The sequence below is a fragment of the Melanostigma gelatinosum genome, assembly GCF_949748355.1.
Source record: "Melanostigma gelatinosum genome assembly, chromosome: 13".
NCBI lineage: Eukaryota > Metazoa > Chordata > Actinopteri > Perciformes > Zoarcidae > Melanostigma > Melanostigma gelatinosum.
Genome location: NC_136646.1, coordinates 22,445,169 through 22,467,401, shown reverse-complemented (window position 1 = coordinate 22,467,401; position 22,233 = coordinate 22,445,169). Strand labels below are relative to the sequence as shown.

The window sequence follows — 22,233 nt, the reverse complement described above, 5'->3', positions numbered from 1 at the left end:
CGACTTCTCCTTAACAGGATCTGGAATATTAATTTATCAGGATTTCTTACTCCACCACTGGTGAACCTGTTGGCACTGATGTCTTTGCACTCACCCTCTGACTTTCGCCTATTAAACAACAAAACTACAAGTCCCAGCATCCAACGCGCCTAAACGGATCTCTTTTGACCCTGCTCACGAGCCTTACAAGGCGTCACGAGTCACTGGAGTGATCATGAAGGAGCTGAGAGGAGAATAACAGTTAAGCTAGTTAGCTATATAGCAACAACTGCCACTGATGAAGTAAATTAGCCACAGTCATAGCGGCGAGCTACCGGAAGACACCATGGCCAACATCACGAAGAATGTGTCGTGGTCCAGCAGGGCCGACGAGTCCGGGAACACCGGGGAGGGGACGCCGCTGCTCAACGGCTCCGAGCAGCCCAGACTCTCCAGACAGGTACTGTTAGCATTTTGGGCTAAGTTAGCCTAAACTGCTGTTACTCCTACAGCAAGATGCTGTGTCATGTGTTGATTAACCACTGCTAGGTCACGGTTAGCCTTGTTTTTAAATGCTGCATGTTATGAATGCTTGTAATGACATTTTTTGGGGGGTGTTTTCATGTGATATGTTATGTTTGCAGTTGGGGGGGGGGGGGGGGGGGGGGTGAAGATGCAACAACAAGCTTTGTTTGAGTTGGAATGTAACTGCATGAAAGTAATTAAATGAATGTTTATTGAATTACTTAACGTTACACGATGCACTCTGTTAGATTCAGTTACTTTAAACAAATAATAGGTTTACAGAGAGTTTTGCAAAGCTTTCCACTTGCTTGTTACTTTGTTCATCCCCTGGTATGAACATTAAGGACACATGCATCATTATGAACAACTTAACAGTCCTAACTTTAGAAAGGATGATGATGAAGAACATAAGGTAACCTATGAGTTAGTTCCAAAGAGTATAATGCCCGCTGCACTTCTCAAGTAATAAAATCAGGTTACGTAAGATTTAAGGTAATCTGCCGTTTTAATCCTGCACAAGGTTGCTTGTAGTTTACTAGAGAACAGAGTACTATCAAGCTTTGATAATGTCATCAGCTAGTAGACCTTCAGACTGAATGAAGTCATCTGTCTCTAATATTGGAACACACAGGAAAATCAAACTTCCTTTTTCCCTCCAATGCCACCGTCAGCCACCTCTTGCACCACCAGGACTAAAGGTGGAATTATCCTAGCAGTTCATATCATAATGTGCTTTTGTACATTTGATCATACATGCGTTGTTAGTTTCCTGGAGCCTGTTACTCCTCTCTGAATATCAGCATCTGTGTGATGTTAGAACATGAGCTCAGGAGTTGCCACACAAAGCCAAACATACATATATGTCTGTTGATGTCTGTGATGTCTATAGCCGTCTGGAGGAGGCGGCATATTTCAGATAGGCAGACTCAGCACGGCGGATTTGGAGGAGGAGATATCGTCAGAGGAGGTAAAGTCTGAGTCCGAAAACGTCATCGCTCTCTGTGTCTGTCACTCCTTTATCATCGCTCCACCAAGACCGTCTGCAGCATTTCTCCACTAAAACGACAACTATCAACAACTATTGTCTTAAAATTACAAAATGAAACGTATCCAGCTGCGTGTTGGGGGGCATTTACAGTAGATTTAATGTGATTCGGCCTCATGCTCAGGCTACACGTGGAGCCTTAAAGCCTGATTTGTGAGACTCGGCCTGAGATAAAGTTGAGGTTTCAAACGTTATTGTATGATATTTAATCTCAGTTCCTCCCTGCTGAATACGGCTTTTGACGAGCTACTATACTGGGCACAGTTGACTCATCCAGCGTGAATGAAAGACACGTGTTTGGAAACTGTCTGAAGGTTTCCACTGTGACGCAGCGCAAATGATGAATCGATGCCGGCCATGTGCAGCTCGACCCTGACCGCTCAACCATTCAGGATTGTTTAACAGACTTATCAAAACCCTCCTGCTGTAAATGTGAAGCCAAAAACATATTAATAGGTTTGAAACCATAGTGAGGTTTAATCAAGTTTATTCGTTTAGCTCTTTGCACAGTATCAGGTGATCGGGCAATAAAAGAAATCCCATAAATGCCCCTAAAGATCACAATGAGTCCGTTAAATTCAGCGTGTGAGACTCAAGAACAGAATCAAAAGCTTGAGGCCACAGTCGGTGGTGACAGAAAGGACAAGACCAAGCGACTGACGTTTGAGGCTATTTTACCATCACTTAGCTTCACGGTGCATCACATTTCCTTCCGTGACAGGAACCATCAGATTCAGCTCTGTTTGCAATGCCTGGTGGGAATGTGATGCCGTGCATGTGATCTGCACGCTTGTTAAATACTGTTTTATCTGTTTACAGTCTGTTTGTGTTTCCGTGAATGTCACTTACTTCCTATTTGTTTTATTTGCTTCTGATTGTGTGACGGGCCACAGTGGTGTGACTCTCTTCACATTGCATGTAGATGTGAAGAGGGGCGCTTGTTTTTAACTGCCTTTAGCTGACGTGTATGAATCTTCCATCTGCCTCGTTATTCATTCTCCAGTATCTACGTTAGATAAAGTCTGTTGACGCTGTCCTCTCTTTCTCGTTCTCTTTTAAATGTTTGTGAATTGCTGCTATTGTATTCTAAATGTTTGCTTCCTCTGATGTCAGTAACTTAGTTCCCAGCTCCTTGCAGCCGCTCACATGATTCAACAGGTCAGAGGTTAAAGCTCGGTGTTGATTTGGTGATCTGTGTTTTTCCCAGCAGGACTCTCTTCGGGGGCGGCCTAAAGAGATCCCTCACAACGAGAAGCTGCTGTCACTGAAATTTGAGGTAAAACCGCCCAGCCGTCAAACAGCTGATTATCAACCGATTCTAGAAACTGTTTTTAATTAAAGTTAGAGTTGAATGTTTCCTACTTTAGTGACACTTTGTAGGAGTCTTGCTAAATAAAGGAAGCAATGAAAACAGTAAAAGGAGTCGGTAACAGAGGTATATGTTCAGGCCTGTAACATCTGTGGGCAACAAAGAAGGCAATCATCTCCTTCAGCAGACTGCAATCAGCTTTGTATTAACATATTTTTGGTTTGATATGAACTCGCTGACATTGATCCAAAGACGTCACAAGATCTGTGTTTACCATGAAGAATAGAAGCAAACATTATCACCCTTTTAACTGATCGATTGTATTTATTGTATCGTGTGTTGTTACAGAGTCTGGACTATGATAACATTGAGAACCAGCTGTTTCTGGAGGAGGAGAGGAGGATGAGTTACATGGTGAGTAGAGGGAATAACCTGAATATATGTTGTACTATCTTAATATTTCCCTGTGTATGAACTCGTGTATTTTCTTTCTCTCCTCTGCTGCTCGTTTTGTCTCCTGTCCTCTTGCGTCCTTTCCTCCCTCATCTTATACCTTTTAGGGTTTCCGCTGTCTAGAGATCAGTCGCTGGGTGGTCTGTGGTCTAATCGGCTTCCTGACCGGCCTCATCGCCTGTTTCATAGACATCGTGGTGGAGGAAATGGCTGGGATCAAATACCGAGTGGTCAAAGAGAGTATCCTCAACATTTGTACAAGATACTCGGGCTGCACCTAGCGACTACTTTGATAGTTAATACATCTATAATATTGAAACGAATAATCTACTTTTCATAAAGATGAATCCTGCTTCTTTCTGATATTTCTTGATTTTACTTTACTTTTTTTTTTTTTTGCAACACTAAAGTAATGATAAGAGTTAAATATGTAATAAAGCCTACATGATTCTGAAACGGGCCGTTCTGCCTAATGAGGTTACTTTTGGTACTTCAAGTACAAGTACTTGAATACTAGTTTCAGCCACGTGCCGTCAGGACTTTTGAGTTTTTCCTTGACCTCTGACCCCTCACAGACATAGATAAGTTCACCGAGGTGGGCGGCCTGTCGATCTCCCTAATCCTCTGGGTTGTCGTCAACTCCGTCTTTGTCATGGTGGGGGCCATCCTCGTTGCGTGTTTCGAGGTGAGACTGGAGGAGACCTCTTTTATCCGCCCGTGTTTCAGTTGCCGTCCTCTTTTGTGTGTTTGATCACATTGATCGTGGATTTTGAGGAAGTAAATCAGCTCAGTGTCTGAATTACAATTCATTCATACAGATGCGGAAGTGAAATCAAATTTGCCAACAGCGTGTCTACCCGTTTGACTCCAATAGTGCGTAATACTGAAATGTATAAAGATGAATGTGCTTCTTTTTTGCGGCCTTTGGTTAATCTAAGTTTACTCGCTGGTCAGCTGAGGTTTTAAGTTTCCTTCTGCAACTACACGGGTCAAAAACGTGCTTCAGTCAGGGTTTTATTACCACATAAAGCCTGCAGTTAATGCCATTTCATGTGAAAACCAGAGAGATTTCACTGTGTAAATATATAAATACCTCTGATCACATCCTCAGATATTACTGCTGTAATCATAAATACTGTAGTTCTCTATATTCCATCTTTTCCTTCAACATAACTCTCCTCTGTTTCTCCTTCGTCTCATCCAGCCCATAGCCGCAGGAAGTGGAATTCCTCAGATAAAATGTTACCTGAACGGAGTCAAGATTCCCAGGGTGGTACGACTCAAGGTACACGCACACACACACACACACACACACATCATGGATGCCCTTAAACCACTGTTTCTGAACAATGTTGTGTGTCTGTCCCCCACAGACTCTGCTGGTGAAAGTGTTTGGTGTTATCTGTTCAGTGGTTGGCGGTCTGGCTGTCGGAAAGGTAAACGTTGGGGCTCATCTACTTCTCCCTAATGCACATTCAAGATGCTCAATTCACCAAAAGGCTGCTGTAAAGAGTCGACGGAGCCAGATATATACTACAAAGAAGACAAACCCACACGTGATGGCCACTACAGACATTCACAGAACACATACTGCACTGATGTCTTTGCTTTCATAGTTGTTCATTTTCACTCAAAGTTGAACGGATTGAATTTGTAAATGAATGCCAAGAATTCCCTCTCATACCTGTCTCCTCTTGTTTTACCCACAATCCTTCAGGAAGGGCCCATGATTCACTCTGGTGCTGTTGTAGCTGCCGGGGTCTCACAGGGCAGGAGCACCACGTTAAAGAGAGACTTAAAGGTGTGTGTGTGTGTGTCAGGTTACTCAACAGAAGGAAGTATATTTAATTACAGTCATATGTTTACTTTTAGCTGGAGTTACTTTGTTACAAACACTCGCTGTATTCTCGTTTTACTGAAGTTGCTTTCTGAGATATTCAGATTTCCTTAATTCAAAGTTGTAGTGTTCATCTGTTAAGGTTGGTTTTGTGCTGTTCACATGTTCTAAAATAATCTCAATGGTTAAGGTGTGTTTGTGAGTGAACTCATGTTGCTAGTAATATGTGTTTGATTGTGTTTGTAGATGTTTGAATATTTCCGGAGAGACACAGAGAAGCGTGACTTTGTGTCAGCTGGAGCTGCTGCCGGAGTCTCGGCTGCTTTTGGAGCACCAGTCGGTAAAAACCCAACAACTTCACCAGAACAAACATGAGCTTTGTTATTAATCTGCCTTAGTTGTGGAGGCAGTTCAGCTGCTTTAAAGCCAACAATACAGCTGCATGGTCTGTCGTCAAGTCTTTAAAAGTCTCTCAGAAATACGTGGAATGACCACAACCTCTTAACATGATGTGTGCCGCAGAGACAATTCAACTTTATGTTTAAGCAACAAAACAACGGCTTGCTGGTTCACGTCCTGGGCTTGTTTGACCCATCTATGGCCCCTCCCACCCACCATGAGTCATCTTTCTTACTTGTTATACTTCCTCTGAGCGTTGCATTCTCTTGTGGATGTGGCCATTTCACGTATGTCTGTGAGATCAGAATGTAAATTGCATTTCATGTCGTATTAAACAATATTACCTCAGAGGCCTGGGTTCAAATCCGTGTCTCAGTCTGTTATGTGTTGCCGTCATGTGAACAGAGTGCGTGCAGTTCAACTTATGTGAACCCAGTTCACATGTCGGCTACTTGGCACAGCGACTCGACTCCAGTCTTTAAGTGGGTCAAGTGAATTGTTCTGTGAAAATGCTGCTGTGGTTCTTGACTGCGGATGTTTGTTTCGGTCGACAGGCGGCGTTCTGTTCTCTCTGGAGGAGGGAGCTTCTTTCTGGAACCAGATGCTGACGTGGAGGATAGTAAGTCGCTCTGTCTTACATCTATACCTCCATCAGAACCTCATCCTCAACCATCATGTGATGGAGAGGAAGAGTGCAGAGTTGATGGATGTGAAACGTTGTCCTTTTGTGTCTCCTTCCCTCCCTTTTCATCATGGACTTTCTGTCTCACCTGCAGTTCTTTGCCTCCATGATCTCCACCTTCACCCTCAACTTCTTCCTCAGCATCTACCACAAAAACCCGGGAGACCTCTCCAACCCGGGTCTCATCAACTTTGGGCGCTTTCAGAATGATGTGAGAAACGTTTCTATATTGTACGTCGTGTGTTTTTCCAGCTTCATGTTGCCTGTTAGTCATTGTTAAAGATGCACCGTTGTCTCTTTTCAGAGTGTGGCCTACAACCTCTATGAGATTCCCTTGTTCATCATTATGGGAGCTATCGGTAAAACCTCTTTTATGAGTCTGCAAATACGTTTGATACTTCACAGAGTGTACCATGAATAATAGGAGAAGAAGAGTATATCTGATTCTGTTCACAGGTGGATTGCTGGGAGCTCTGTTCAACAAGCTCAACTACTGGCTGACTATCTTCAGGATCAGGTACGGTTTAAAAAGACCTCGAACGAACACAAGTACAAAAGTGTGTCACTGACTCAGTTTCAACAAAACGGTCCGGTGACGAGCAGTGTGAAGGATGGCTTTGTGTGTGCGGCGTGCCAAGAACACACTAACGCATTAAGACTTTGCTCTTGCCTGGAAAGGACAGGGTGGGGTGCAAGAGGAGGAAGTATTCCCATGAGCAGCAGAAGTTTCTCAGAATCTTGTGATTGAGGTGTTTAAAAATAGTCTCAGAGTAAGAACAGGTCTAATCGCTGGAAGACTGTCTGATCTGGGAGGAGACTTCTGCTCAGTAACCTGTGGTTCCTGTTTTCGTGCCTGGATGGTACATATTGTGCATTTTATTCGTCTACATGAATTAGTACTTTATAATGACTATACTAGCAAACAGAAATACTCATTTTCAGGAACAGGGATCACGTTTTCTGTGTTTCAGTTTGGTTTAAGCACACATGAGGTTGTTCCTGATTACGTGTATTTATTTAGGTCCGGTATTGAATTACAATAGTGGCTTTGATGAAGTCTATTTGCAAAAGCTACATTTACTTTAATTAGTTAAGCTTGTAGGCGGAGAGACCCATTGAGTCACTGTGTCGCTACGGTGTTTCCTTAAACTGGAACATGCATGTGAATGTACACGAGGGGCAGTTACACAATAATAATGACACAGCAGTCAGTAACATACAAATTCATCTCAGACGCATGCAAACAAACACAACTGAGGAGACAAACAGAACAATAAGCATGTGTTGTAATAACAAGCGCTGCAGATTGTGTTGTAATGAATATGGTGAGTTAGGGAGGTATCAGTTATCAATGAAAAGATGATAAAGATAAACCACAGAGTGCACTATTATAATAAAAATAAGATATCCTACTCTGCTGTTAGAATGTATGTTTATAGTGATTTCCCCACGAGAGATGAAACCTAACGGGTCAAAGATATGGATCCACTGGGTTTGCATGATGAGGTACAGTTCATGATCAACAGCCTTGTGAATAGCATGAATATTAATTGTGTAGTTGAAGATATCTAAATGATTTATGTACTCGATGTTTGACAAGCGACCAACACACTGAAACAAATCTAGTAAAGTTTCATAAATATGTTAATCGTTGAGTCCGATGCGTGCAAACGAGTAGACGGGTGAGAGGAAAGAAAACATGAATGTTTGTGTAACTTTGTTCAGCATAACTGGCAATGAATGAAATGACCGTCATCTCCTGATATGTGGTATCTTCACATTCAGTGTGCGGGTAGTCTTGCTTCTAAAAATACTCTGAGTGAGCATAAAGTCTGTTTGTGTCGCATCTTGTGATTGGTTTGTACTTGGCATGCATAGCGCCGTGACGCCTGGAGGCTCAAAAGAAAAGTCAGATTTGGCAGAGAAGCTTTTGTTTTCCACTCGGCTGTTTTTGTTGCACCTTAAGTTTCCTTGTCTCCGGGGAAAGTCCACTCAGGACGACAACGTGTCGCCATTTTGGAGTTTTCTACGAAGTAAAAGTGTGTGTGTGTGTGTGTGTGTGTGTGTGTGTGTGTTACAGGTATGTTCATCGCCCTTGTTTACAAGTGATTGAGGCCATGCTGGTTGCTGCTGTGACGGCGACTGTTTCATTCACCATGATCTACTTCTCTAATGACTGTCAACCTCTGGGGCCTGAACACACTGCGGAGTACCCACTGCAGGTACACACACACACACACACACTGTCAAATGTCATGTAATAAAGCTTAAATAAGGGAAGACACAAGCACAGTTACTTATCATTACGGCTTTGAAATAGACACCATGATGTGCATGACTCGGCAAGTTATACACACAAGTGCAGATTGAGATAAGATGAACACTTGTCATAGTGGATCTTGGTGCGTCCTGGTTTGGTTCAATAAGCTTTACCACCAACAATGTCGTGAGAACGATACTGCCAAAGGATCTCAGAGCACAACACACCAGAGGACCAATGCGACTGGTTTTGGTGATTTCTTTTGTGAAATGTCTCAACAACTATTTGATGGTTCGCCATGAAATTTGGTGCAGACATCTACATGTCCCCTTTAGGATCAACAGTAACTACTTTGGTGATCCTTTGACCTTAACATCGAACGCCATCAGGTCAAGAAACCGCTTCAACAAGAACACAAACACACTCTTTGTGTCTCCTCTTCCTTCTCTCGTTGAGTCATTTCCTGTCTCCATCTCTCAGTTGTTCTGTGCAGATGGAGAGTACAACTCAATGGCAACAGCCTTCTTCAACACTCCAGAGAAAAGTGTTCGTAGTCTCTTCCACAACCAGCCAGGTGAACATGTGCACCAGCCATTTCTTCTCCCTTTCATTTTGCACAATTACTCACGCCGTCTCTCATCCCTCTCTTTCTTAAAGGAACCTACAACCCTTTGACTCTGGGTTTGTTCACTTTGACTTACTTCTTCCTGGCGTGTTGGACCTACGGCCTGGCGGTGTCTGCTGGAGTCTTCATCCCGTCTCTGCTCATAGGAGCAGCCTGGGGAAGATTGTTTGGAATCCTGCTGGCCTCCATCACCTCCACCGGCTCGGTTAGTGTGTGTGTGTGTGTGTGTGTTACGCTTCACTCTGTAGGTTGAGGACAACAGGACTTATTGAAAACAGACCATATTATGGTTGAATTAAAGTCCGAAGACTTTGCTTTCATTACCTCAATGAGACCATGTTTGAAACAGTTCATTGTTTCCGTCTCACGTCCAGACTTTGTGTGTTTTGTTAGATCTGGACTGACCCTGGTAAATATGCCCTGATTGGAGCTGCAGCTCAGTTAGGTGAGTAACGTGAAGCGTCACCTTGTTTTTTATTTGTTTTGCCTAGTGCTGAACAGGAAATAAGAAACTGAACATATCGTTAAGACCAACCTGTTGAGATCTGAGGAATTGTCTTTTTAAATAATCCATATTGAGATTATTTCATTCAGATACAAGACGAATGTTTAGTAGCGGTAATGGTGCTCTGATCTTCACAGGTGGCATCGTGAGGATGACTCTCAGTTTGACTGTCATCATGGTGGAGGCGACAGGAAACGTCACGTACGGTCTTCCCATCATGCTCGTCCTCATGACAGCCAAGATAGTCGGAGACTATTTTGTAGAGGTGAGTAAAGGAGCCAACTAACTGATCAAATGTCCCACTGCTTTACACGTGCAGAGTACAGCCCCAAATCCTAGCGCACTGATTCTCAGCAGGAGTATTTATCGCATTCACACTAGAAAAGTGACAGATTAATCAGCATTGTCATTCTAAATACTAAGTTTGATCGACATGTAATCAGGTGACCTGTTGTAAAACAGTGCAGTGTGTTGATTGCTAGTATAATAACCCTAACGGTATAAAACTAAGATAAATGTGAAGTGTAACCTGTTGGACAGAGTCTGATTGTTCTCTTGCTGCTCCAGGGTCTGTATGACATCCACATCAAGCTGCAGAGCGTTCCCTTCCTGCACTGGGACGCTCCGGCCACCTCCCACTGGTTGACCGCCAGGTGAGGTCCTCTGTGTTCGTGGCTGGCTGAGTGACATGTTGACTGGATTTTATTTTTTTTTATTCAGTCATTAATTAATTAATCCATTATTTATGAACTTAAATTAGTGCACGTTAGCCTCTTCGTCTTGTTTTGATGCGGTCAAACATTTGTGACGCACGTTGAATCGCATTCATTGTGTTTGAAGAGCTGCTGTGTAAATGTAGCTCGACTGACTGGCTCCCCCTCTTCCAGAGAGGTGATGAGTTCTCCGGTCACCTGCTTGAACCGGATAGAGAAGGTGGGAACCATCGTGGACGTCCTGAGCAACACGTCCACCAATCACAACGGCTTCCCGGTCGTCATACAGGGCGCCGGTGGTGAAGAGGTAAACTGCAACAGGGCTGGTTGGAGGTGGAATAAGTTCAGGCGTGTCGAGTGCAGAGATCAGTGGAAAACATCAACAGTAAATTTAGTTTCGGTGGCGCTCTTTAAGATGCCATTTGTTTTGATCTGCAGTTGTTCAGCTGAGAGATCTTTTGAACAAGATACTAATTATAGACCAGAATGCAATGCAGGTGCAAGGATCTTGTTTCAGGAAGTAATGACTGCTGCTATCGCCCACTTGTTTCCCGTATCGCTGCAGCTGTTGAGTGGAAGTAGTCCGGTTCTCTGGAGGATGTGAGAAGTCAAACTGGGATAATTGCTTTTGCTCTTCTCTCCCGTTCAGCCAGCGAAGCTCTGCGGCCTCATCCTCCGCTCTCAGCTCATTGTTCTTCTCAAGCACAAGGTAACATCAGGAAAAAAGAGGTTGACAGCATTTTGCAGATGAATTATTCATGGTGACGATGATTTAAATGTAATCGGGTCCCGGTTTGCTGCCGCTCTGTCCCGCCAGGTGTTTGTGGAGCTGGCCCGGTCCCGGCTGACTCTGAGGAAGCTCCAGCTGAAGGACTTCAGAGACGCCTATCCCCGCTTCCCCCCCATCCAGAGCATCCACGTGTCCCAGGACGAGAGGGAGTGTATGATGGACCTCAATGAGTTCATGAACGCAACGCCTTACACAGTACCGCAGGTAACGCGCACACACACACACACAGACACACACACATATTAAAAGCACAGATTTGACCCAGTTCTTAACTTGCACATTGTGGCTATCGGGCTGAAACCTTGTACGTCCAAAACATTTCCTTTTAAGGAAACTGGGTATCAAGGTTTCACTCTTCTCTTGTTCATCTTTGTAGTTATTGAGGGATTCATCAACTCGTCTGTTCTTTGTGTTCCACAAACACTGTCTTTTTTGAGAGGTTTGTGTAATTGTTGTGTATCGGTGAATGATCTGAACTGAAATGAAGCGGCTTGTTTTTGCAGGACACTTCTCTGCCTCGTGTGTTTAAGCTGTTCAGAGCGCTGGGACTCCGTCACCTGGTGGTGGTGGATGATGAGAACAGGGTAAGATTCTCTGTCTGTCCCACGTGGTCGCTTCACTTCATTTCCTGCTGTGACTTAAGCCTTCACAACATTCAATTGTTGCTGGATGATGATGATGCTCTAAAGTCACTTTTGCTTTGTGACTCTCTACAGGTGGTTGGACTGGTGACCAGGAAAGACTTGGCCAGATATCACCTGGGCAAACACGGACTGGAGGAGCTTCAGCTGGCCCAGACATAGTGTACACACACACACACACACACCGCTATGAACTATGACCACCTGATGTCTCGTCAGCTGTTCACGAGCAGCTGTGTAGCTCTATGTAGGACACCATCAAAGGCCCACGAGGTCTTTATTCATCTTTGATGACAAAATGGGTGTAAAGATTGGAAGAAAAACTAACGCACAAATTCACTGTTACGTTGTGTTCACACCAAACCAGAAGCATGTTTTTCGCCTCGACTTTTACCGCGGGATCGTTTGTTTATTCACGTTACTCACGCTAAACGCGCCGGAGAGAAAAGGGGCCGAACTCCTCCATCTGGATACCAACGTTTCACCAACCATGGCCGACTGTTGCTGCTCTACGTCAGAGGACCAGACGCCGTCGTGTCTGCTCCGTTAATGAATTATTATTACTTATTATTCACTTTATCCAGCAAGCTACACGTCGGCTAGCTTACTGCGAGGGTAAGAACCCAAACTAAAGAGTTTTTGCTCTGTTTTAATTATACATAATAAATAAAAAGGATGATAAAATAGCGACATAATGATGCTCATGTTATATAAACTCTGAATTTGTGTTTTGTCAGATCTGTCCGCAAGACATCTTTTTAAAATGCTTGTTTTCTGAATGGTGTTCACGTCGATCGGTGCTAAGCTACGCTAACTCTTTAGCTGCGCCATCAACACACGATAACGTCATCTATGAGGTACTAACGTAGAACTCTGACCACAGACTACTACAATACTCCTTTCCTCCATTTCTGATTCAAAAACGTCCGTGACGTCGCAGGAGGAGAGTCTCAGCGTCTCCGCATCGACTTCGTATGTAATGAAAGGTTTGCTTCGTGTTTGGTGTTCACGCGGCATTAAATGTTTTACTTTGAAAGGATTCTATTATTGTTATCACAGTTTGTTTGGCGGCTGCTGTGCTGAATCAATTGACAGCATGGGGCTTTTGTACCGTTTTGTTCTTTTGGTTGTATGCAAATAATATGTCAAGCCCAGAAAAGTAAGAAACTATTTGCCTTATTGCAGGATTTCTCCTGAGCGTGTACGTGTTCACGGACCTCCCTCCAGATATTTTATACACGGGGTCAAGTTAAATCAGAATGACAGGATCCTTTCAAAATAAAACACTCACTTTGCCAGCTGTCAGATCCAGGTGAGAAGGATCTGTTTGATGTGTTAGCTGGTAAAAAGGAAACACTCTGCTGTGTTTTGTTCACATATGCCTCGCTGTTCTTATTCCGTCTCGACGTCACGATAACGGTGTGCAGTGATACATTCAGACGACTTTCTCGCTATTAAACTAAACCAGAGTGTTAATGGTTTGTAATAACTGACCATTCAAGTTTTTATTTTCCGTTGTTGTGTAGTTTTGCACTGAGCGAATGCTGTTATTTATTGTTGCATATTTTAAGTGTGTGTTTATGGTCAGACGGAGTTTTCATATATCCCATAATTCAAGATTCGTTACGTTTGAAGAGAGACGAGACACAACGGCCGTCTGATCATTTTCAATCTCCTCTCTGTCCGTCAGCGTCACTGAGCTCGTATATATTTGTACTACTGTCAGTAAAAACATCATTTTAACTCCTCCACATGTTTGCACTTTGGTCTACTACTGAAAGAGAAATACCCACAAGTGTCATGAAGCTCTAAATGAATGTAAACCGTTTACCACAGATCTTCTTACCAGTTTGATCCATTTGTTCCCGAGTTACTCGAGTCAGATTAACACCCAAAACAGATTATAATAGTTATTTCATTTTGTCGATTTGTTTCTTCAATAAGAGTGCTGTTTTGATTCTTTGTGCAATTCATAGGTTTTACTCTGATTTTGTCTCCGTTATGGTTTTTGTTGTACAGTTCTAGATGTTAAAACATGGACTATGCCCTATTTTATAACCACTGGATATGCCTTTTGTTAATTAATAAAATTGAAATCTATCTGTTGATTGATGTTTGATTTGTTGATGGGAAGACATTTAAAATAGTGAGTTCTGCTCCACAGTATTGATTGAAAGGTTTTGAGGATCACATGTTATGAATAAAACACTCATATTTATACAGGTCATCATTCAAAGTGAACAAAAACGTATTAAAAGTCTGCAGCATCAGAGCTTAGTGTGGAAAAACTCACCTCGGTTAGCTGAGCGCGCCAGATTTCCAGTTAATTAACCTTTCAGTTACACAGAATTGTCTCCGGATTCAACACATTTATCGCCGTCACATGTTTCTGTGTCACTTCTCTGTCTCCACCAGATGTCAGAAAAAGGACGGATAATAGGAAACATGATTATTGGACCTAAACTCAGAAGTTACTTCAATACCACAAATCAGCTGTTCCATATTTAAATGTAACATGCATGAATTTGAGCTAATATTGGGTTTAATTAAATGCAGCTCAGTCTTTGCATGATGGACTCTGGTATCTGAACTGCAGCACATAAAGGTTCTTGTGTAAGAAAACTCTTAAATTTCACAATCCAGATGCCCCGAAGATTATTTTTGGGAAGTTCAAATGCCAAATAAATGCTGCAGAGTCTGATCCGAACACCACCAACAGGCACCTCTGAAGCTCACTCATGTCCACATTGGAGAGAAAGATGTGGGTCTTTGTGACTAAACCCTGAGGGACTCCTAACCCTGAGACGCTCTTTATGACGCCGTCCTTGTTCGAGCACTTATTTTATAGATGCCACTCATTCCACCGGGTGCCGCTGCTGATTCATATTTCCATAAAGCAGTGTGAATATGATGGCTTTAAAGCGCTGCTTGCCTTATGCTATTGTGGTGCTGTTGCGTCCATGTTGGCGTCTCTTATCAGACCAAGAGTCCTCTGTGTGTGTACTTACAGTAGTTTACCATTGTTGCTGAAACTATCCTCTAATCTCCTCTGCCTTTGATTAATTGAGTCAAATATGTGCACATAATACTCAACACCTGACAAAAAAAAACCCTCGTGCTCATTCCTTCATCCGCTGATGAACGTGATTACCACCCCCGCTTACCGCCATACAACACTTATTCAAGCCTTCCTTGACAAACACTTTTGTATTTATTCATGCAGCGTTGCCCGGCGACTACCTTTAGCACATTCAATTATTATGCATTCCCTCAGAGGAGCATGAGCGTCCGGGTTATTCAGCCGCCACTAAATCCACTAAATCAGGCGGTTTGTGGTCGAATGGGCCCCACATGAGTCGCGTTATTCTTTCCCCACTAAGCAGAGATAAACTCACGCCTCCCAATATGCTGTCGGGAAACCATTTAGCCGCTTCCTATAGTGTATCGCTGACATACTGTATCTGTGTGTGTGTGTGTGTGTGTGTGTGTGTGTGTGTGTGTGTGTGTGTGTGTGTGTGTGTGTGTGTGTGTGTGTGTGTGTGTGTGTGTGTGTGTGTGTGTGTGAGAGAGAGAGAAAGCAATTACCAGAGCTCGTGTAGCTGCAGCTTAATGGAATAACTTGCCAAATCGTTGCCGATTACACTTGCAAATCCATGTGATATCAGTCCCTGGATTCAATTTGAGGTGCGATGCTGAATATCCGAGATGACAGGAAACCGTTTGACAGTGATTTTATGACCAGCAACAGAGACAACTTGCAGTATTTGCTAGAATTTCTTTGTTTACATTGTTTTCATTATCTATATCTTTTCACTCATTTCTACCTGTAGTAATTAACTTTTTCTATTTTAATTTAATTACAAAATGTATCTTATTGCTTTTCTATTCTGCACTGGTGTCAATATTACTTTTTAGACACTTAATATTTATTGTTTATATATATTTTCTCTGTTTTTTAATTAATGCATCACACCAGTAGAAATAATAATTACTCTAAATAACTTTGTCTCTAATACGTTTGTGATTTCCAGAAAAAGATCCGAGTGATAGCTCTTTAAGTTTGTCTGGTCTCAGAACCAGTTAATTCAGGGTCCAACATTTTGATAAATAATACACAATAAATACATTTATGTGGGTTGTTGTGTTGGAAATAAAAGGACAACAAATGTATGTGATGTGTGTAGCGACAGAAGAACATATCTGCTGATAGTGTGGTGTAGTGGAGTGTATCACACACACACACTGTGTGTTTGATGGTGAACATGAGGGTTGAGCTACTGGCTTCATGTTATGAAGATAACTCCTCACCTCAGCAGCTCGTCGGCTGCTGCCTGCAGCGTATTTGATCAGTTTTTCCCTGTTTGAGAGAAAGATGTGGGTCTTTGTGGCGAAACCCTGAGGGACTCCTAACCCTGAGACGCTCTTTATGACGCCGTCCTTGTTCGAGCACTTATTTTATAGATGCCACTCATTCCACCGGGTACCGCTGCTGATTTATATTTCCATAAAGCAATGTGAATATAATGGACTTAAAGCGCTGCTTGCTTTGGGACAGGCAGGAGAGAGACCCTCTGCTGGTGATTGGTCGGGCAGGGAGACGATATTAAATCACTTTTTACTGTCGTTAACCGTTTTAAAATGACTTGTACGATGAGGAGTAAGGTTTTGGCCAGTTTTGAAGGATTTTTGGTCAGTTGTGCTGAGGTGTTTTTTTATTACCTCAACATTATGTGATTTTATTCAGAAAACCAGCCGACGTTCACTGTTAAAAGATAAACTCTTGTGAAACACGCTTCTGTGGTGCAGCTCAACCCACAACAATCATGCTTCACAATCACAGGTTCCGGGAGACTGTCGGCGGAACTGTGGGCGTTCCCCTTTAACACCCTTTTCTTTTAAGGGTTCCTCAGAAACAAATGGTTCTGGTTAGAACCTCTAACCTGTATAGGACCTTATTAAGACTATTCCAGATGGATTGTCCCAGTTTGTAGGATATCATTGTATTTTCATTTCTTCTTACAATAATAATTCAAATACACCCCATAGATGCTTAACTGATGCCATGAATTTTGTGTCAATATAATCATTATCATTCCTTCACTTGAAGTAGTTTTCTCTGGAAACCTAAAGAGACTGAAGAACAGAATATAAAACATTTATATGATCAGCACTGATATCTATTATTCAATGAAAGACCTACTGACCCAAATACATTGGTCCACCTCCACATCTCTCTCTCTGTGTTCCAGTATGAGCTCACGGTTTGCTGCTGGCAAGGAGACAAACGGAGACACTTAGTTAGTGTCAAGACACACTCAAAAAAACGATTCAAGCCCTTCTTAAAGGTGACACATTTAAATCGTGTTTGATTAATTTAAATATATCAAGTTAAAAAATGAACACATTTATATTTCATGGGTCTAACATAAAATGCATGAATACTTTCATTTATTAGATTTATTTAGGTTGGATGGTGTGTATCAACTCAAAATAAATGTGTTTGGTTGGGGGACTACCCCTTGCGCCTGTACCAGATCACGTGCTCTCAGTGTCTTTCCCCCCTTTCCGACTGCAGCAAGATTCAAACCGACCGTCCATTCTTTGGTAAGTAACTTTATATATTTTGTTGTAGTAGTTTAGACTGTACCTCGCTGTCAATGAAGGCTTCCATTCTGTAATAATGACCACAATGTGTGGAACAGACGTGATAACTTAGCCACACGACTGTTCCGTTTTTAATAAGATCGAAGGCAACACAGGCTAGCTAGCAAGCTAGGTAGCCAACGTGGTTTGCATTATAGAGCAGACCAGAGATCAGGGTACTGTCATTAATACGGCTTGGACGCAGCGCCGAAGGCTTCCTTATGAACTGTATGCACTAAAAAACAGTAGGAGAGCAGTTAAACGAGCAGGCTACGGTCTCCCCCTCTCCAGCGCCATAATGTCGGCAGGCAGAGCAGGCCGCAGAAGGACACTCTCTCTAGTAGTGGGCGTTCAGTTGTAGTGGGTTTAGCCACGTTTTCGTCACTGAAAAATGTTTAATATGAATAAATCATGAGCTCATAAAACCGCTGAATTCCTCTCACTCGCGCGGGCACCTGATGCATGAACACACGGAAGTCAGCGGCGTTTTAGCGCAGCAGCCATAGAAATAGAACGAGCGTAGAACGGACATTCCCATTCAAACCGATGTAACTGGATCAGAGCAGCGGCAGTTTGTACGTGTACCGTCGTCATTGTGAAGAACTGATCGATGTAGCGGGCTAACTTTTCTGTTATACTACGGTCAATGCGCAGTGTTGAGCACTATTTTCTTTTGAACGAGTAAAACGACCAAGACAAACATCGATGTCCGTTCTACTCATTGTATTTCTATGACCTTACACTGTGTGAACGCAGGCAGGAGTGCGAATGAGTTTTCAAGGCAAACTGTTTGATATTTTATTAAAATGACTGTCTTAATCTTATTTAACATGCTTGCATGATTTGATTGCTGTTGTATGTAGCTTTAGTGTTGCTGTAAAAGGTGAATTGCTCGTCTATTCTAAATGGTAACATTATATCTGTGAGTGCTCTAAAGCACTTTTGACTTGACTTTGTTTTATGTGAACTTTGGATTATTCCAGCCTTTCCCTCCACTAATATATTTATCTCATCTTTTGCAGTTTGATCAGCATTACCAAGCTTCTTGAGGCAACCTCCTAATGATAGCACGTAATAGGTTATATGCTCGATGCAAGCTGATCTCTCATTGTTATTTGTTCAGTTTGATATGTACTAATTATCTTTATTCTCTTTAGGACTCTGCATGTGGCAGTGTAAAGAATGCAGTTTGGAACTAGCTAGCAGGTATTTCTTGTTGCATGGGCATTGTAGGGGCAGTTATCGCTATACATGTCCATACATTGCCCATGTACATTTAATACATGGAGTAAGCTTCTAAATCACACATGCTGAACTGCACATTCAACCAGAGACTGTGGAGCAGAGGCCCCTTCCCTGTTCCAGCAAAGTTAAGTAAGTAAATGTGTGTTTCTATGTGTTTACCATTTTGATGATTAATGGCTTCACAATCGCAATTTGAATCTAATAATCCCACATAATGTGATAGTAATTATAATAAACAAGTAACAAACAGCTGTATTTTGTTTGTTATTCAGGTCAATGCAGAGTTCCTGCTGATCACCACCAAGCCATTTCAATCAAAGTTCATGTCACAGCTGGACCTCTTCTCAGACTCCCTGATACAGGGCTTAAAGCGCAAAGGAGGTGTGAAGGAGAAAAGGTCAAGGATGTCCTGACCATCAATGATTTGGTTAGTACATATGTATACAATATTAGTTTCACTGTATTGGGGTGGTTATTGTAATATTTTCTTGTCCATATCTGCTTTTTTTAAAACATTTGATGAATAGTAAATGGCCTGCTTTTATTCTGCTTTTATCCAGAACCTTTAGTGTGATGACATCAACACCAAAAGGGAAGGGCATCTGAGAAGCCTGTCATCTACCTCAATGAAGATCCAGACTCTTTATCAATCTGGTAAGTTTATCGCAATATGTTTCCCATGTAGCGTCAAAGTGTTACCCACATATATATATATATATATATATATATGTTTGTGGATTAATCACAAGTTTAAACACAAGTTTTCTGTGTTTGTGTTGTTGTCAGGCTTCCGCCGCTGAGGATGCAGTGAGGGACATCGCATTCACTGTCATAAGGATTTACATGATCCAAAGAGATTGGGAGCCAGAGGACGTGGGACTTGATCAACTGCATTAAAGTCCTGAACAACGTAGACGGTGTCATCATGGCGTTCATCATGATTTGGGCTAATTTGTGCCCTTAATCTAAGCTTTCCAGGCAACTTCAAGTACATCTTTGAGCTTCTCCAGAAGGTCATAATGAATTTGGATGGGCACAAGCTGAATTCTAAGATACAGGAGCTGAAAATCAAGATGTTTGCACAAGAGGTGAACACCAAGTGACAAAGCCAAAGAACCTTGTCAGATCTTTTGGATGTTTTCTACTTTCATCTTCCGCCCAGTCAACGACAATCCATGACCTCATGGATGTTTTCCTGGTTCTGACATTTTGAAAAAATTGACTAAGCTGCACAGAGGCAAGCCAGAGACTGTAAATTACGGAACTTTTACATGTCACTGCAAGCTTGTTTAAGTGTTTACGCACAGAAAGTTTTGCCCAATTCACCTCCACATCCCAACTCGAGTGTGATTACTCTCCAACGTCAACTTGCACGTCCATTTTCCTCGTTGTCTGATTGAATGACTCTCTACTCGAGTTGAAATGGACCCTAACACGGTTCAATACGCTGTATCTTCCATTGACTATGAGTATCCTTGTTATTTATAATCTATAAGTTTTAGTTTGTGGATGTTTTGTGATTTTACTGTTGTAGCCTAAAAGTGGTCCAAGTTGCCTGTTTCTGCACATGATAACACATCATCGGCTATTCTTCAGTGTAAAGGAGTCCTTTTGTACTACCATCTGTACTGGTAGGAAAGAAAACAGCTGTATTGCTCTTGACAAACCAAAGTAGTGGGAATTTAGCACTTGCAATAGTGGTTATACATATCGATTGCAGGAAGTTTTGTGCTTTTTGGAAATGTGAGTGACTACACTGCAGTGCAATGATATTCCCTGTTTGGAGAGCAGTGCATAGCCTCCACCCTCATGGCGTCTTTGTTTGTGGCGCCAAGGGATTTGGGATAGCTTGGTATTTATTTGTCACCAGTTGTGGAGCTGTTACAAGACTACTGTTTTAATATTTAAAAACGATGAAAGATGCACTGTATAGATCCTTTTGGAATTGTTTTGCTATCCTTTTCTGATCAGTGTTTTTGTAAAAAAAAACAAATTATATTTAAAAAATGAAATGCAGGCTCTAGAATCATGGATGGTCAGATTTGTACCATATTTAATGTATTTAAGCATTTTCAATAAAAAACACTTGAACTAGGTTTTGTCTCTTGTCTTAATTGGGGGTCAAATAAAAAAAAGTTTTTTACCTGATTAATTCATTTCCAATGAATTGTACTATATTGAGTTGGACTAACACAAATCAATTTCATTTCATGAATGGTATTTTTTTATTTAGGTTGTATTTGATAAAATTGAGTCGGACTAACTCAATTTAATTATATTGCATGGATATTTTTAGTTTAAGTTAGGTTTAACTATATTTCCTCGGTGGAAAACCTGCCCACAATTTAATTGAGTTCATCCAATGAATTATTTTTTTGAGTGCACTGCCTCAGTCTCTCCTCTTCCTCTCTCCTCTTCCTCTCTCACTTCCCTCCTCGCTCATTTTCATTTTCTTACCAACAACACGAGCCGACGTCCCTCATTTATCAAACTGGCCCATTTCACTAATGTCTGTTTCCTGAGTTTCAACATTAATTTGTAATGTGACAAAAACAAATCTGGGTCACGCTCACATTTGAAATGTGGGAATTTGTCTGAAATATCGACCACCGCAAAAAAACTCATTCCTGCGCGTTTCTGTATTTATGGATGTAAATGTGTATTTGTTGGTGTAAAATATCTTCATGCTCTGGTTTGCTGGAGCCTGAGCGAGTGAGGGACACAGAAAGAGAGAAGATGTCTCACACACAATGCTACATGACAGCTGCATCTCTGAATGACATACTAACAAGGTGTGTGTGTGTGTGTGTGTGTGTGTGTGTGTGTGTGTGTGTGTGTGTGTGTGTGTGTGTGTGAGACTGATTGTCTAGAGAAGCAGCTCCTTTTATATTCAGAACTACAACCGAAATTTGAGAAAGACTAAATGATGAAGCACAAAAAGATTGAGTGGGGAAAAAAAGATGAGAGTGGGAGTCATGATTGGAGCATACTGCTGACAGGGTGTGGTCACTAAAAGACAGAAGGGAGATGAAGATGGGGGGGGGGGTGAATAGAGACACATGGAGAGTGATGGCGTGACACAGTGATGAATGGGTGGCGGGAGAGAGGGGACACCACATGAGGATTTGTATAAGTGATGAAAAATGAAGAGGAATATAAAGGCATGAAAGAGTTGATGAGGGGGGGGAGGTGAGAAGGACTGAGGAGGCGAGGAAGAGTGAATGAGGGAGGGAGAGAAACAGGGAGGGGAGGGGAGGGGGGCTAAAGGATGAGCTCATTGCAGTCTCTGGGAGGAGGAGGAGGAGGAGGAGGAGGAGGAGGAGGAGGAGGAGGGGAGGGGTTCGTTGCTCGACTCCGAATCGATAGACAGCGTCTGAGTAGCACACACACACACACACACACACACACACACGTGCTGCTGCAGACGGCTCCGCCGGCTAAACCAGCGTTAGCTCCCAGCATCCTCTCTGCTGCATGCAACAACAACAGAAACTGTTAGATTTCTCCCTTTTTTAGAGCTCCGGTTTACAAAAGAGAAGAAGAAGAAGTGCTGCTTCTTGTGTCTGTTGCTTCTCTCTCTCT

The 22,233-nt window shown here is 42.3% G+C and overlaps 1 protein-coding gene and 1 long non-coding RNA gene across 8 annotated transcripts; both read left to right on the top strand.

Annotated features, from left to right (window-relative positions):
- The first annotated feature begins 219 nt into the window (after positions 1–219).
- clcn7 (chloride channel 7) lies at positions 220–13,852 on the top strand. 4 transcript variants are annotated; one of them, XM_079282058.1, is made up of 25 exons: positions 220–439; positions 1,394–1,471; positions 2,760–2,825; positions 3,207–3,272; positions 3,419–3,551; positions 3,887–3,996; positions 4,516–4,596; positions 4,685–4,747; positions 5,029–5,112; positions 5,395–5,488; positions 6,102–6,166; positions 6,324–6,440; positions 6,534–6,588; positions 6,686–6,746; positions 8,310–8,451; positions 8,970–9,063; positions 9,147–9,319; positions 9,508–9,559; positions 9,757–9,884; positions 10,187–10,272; positions 10,507–10,639; positions 10,982–11,041; positions 11,150–11,326; positions 11,626–11,706; positions 11,839–13,852. In XM_079282058.1, exons 1-25 carry the CDS (start codon positions 326–328, stop codon positions 11,923–11,925), a joined length of 2,400 nt encoding a protein of 799 aa, XP_079138184.1. In that variant the 5' UTR covers positions 220–325; the 3' UTR covers positions 11,926–13,852. The 4 variants fall into 4 exon arrangements, with proteins under 4 accessions (XP_079138184.1, XP_079138183.1, XP_079138186.1 ...); XM_079282057.1 differs by having other exon boundaries at positions 2,757–2,825; XM_079282060.1 differs by lacking the exon at positions 1,394–1,471.
- A 3,451-nt stretch (positions 13,853–17,303) lies between these two features.
- LOC306787566 lies at positions 17,304–20,747 on the top strand. Of its 4 annotated transcripts, XR_013772545.1 has the most exons (6): positions 17,304–17,367; positions 18,429–18,484; positions 18,564–18,780; positions 18,924–19,078; positions 19,212–19,305; positions 19,438–20,747. It is a non-coding gene; the product is annotated as an uncharacterized lncRNA (long non-coding RNA). The 4 variants fall into 4 exon arrangements; XR_013772544.1 differs by lacking the exon at positions 18,429–18,484; XR_013772546.1 differs by having other exon boundaries at positions 17,310–17,367; positions 18,429–18,780.
- Positions 20,748–22,233: the final 1,486 nt, after the last annotated feature.

Bases quoted from the DNA above. Each gene is read 5' to 3' on its own strand.
- clcn7 (XM_079282057.1), top strand. From the start codon at position 326: ATGGCCAACATCACGAAGAATGTGTCGTGGTCCAGCAGGGCCGACGAG. The intron at 1,472-2,756 runs GTAAAGTCTGAG...TGTTTTTCCCAG, and splicing joins AGGAGATATCGTCAGAGGAG to CAGGACTCTCTTCGGGGGCG. The intron at 2,826-3,206 runs GTAAAACCGCCC...GTGTTGTTACAG, and splicing joins TGCTGTCACTGAAATTTGAG to AGTCTGGACTATGATAACAT.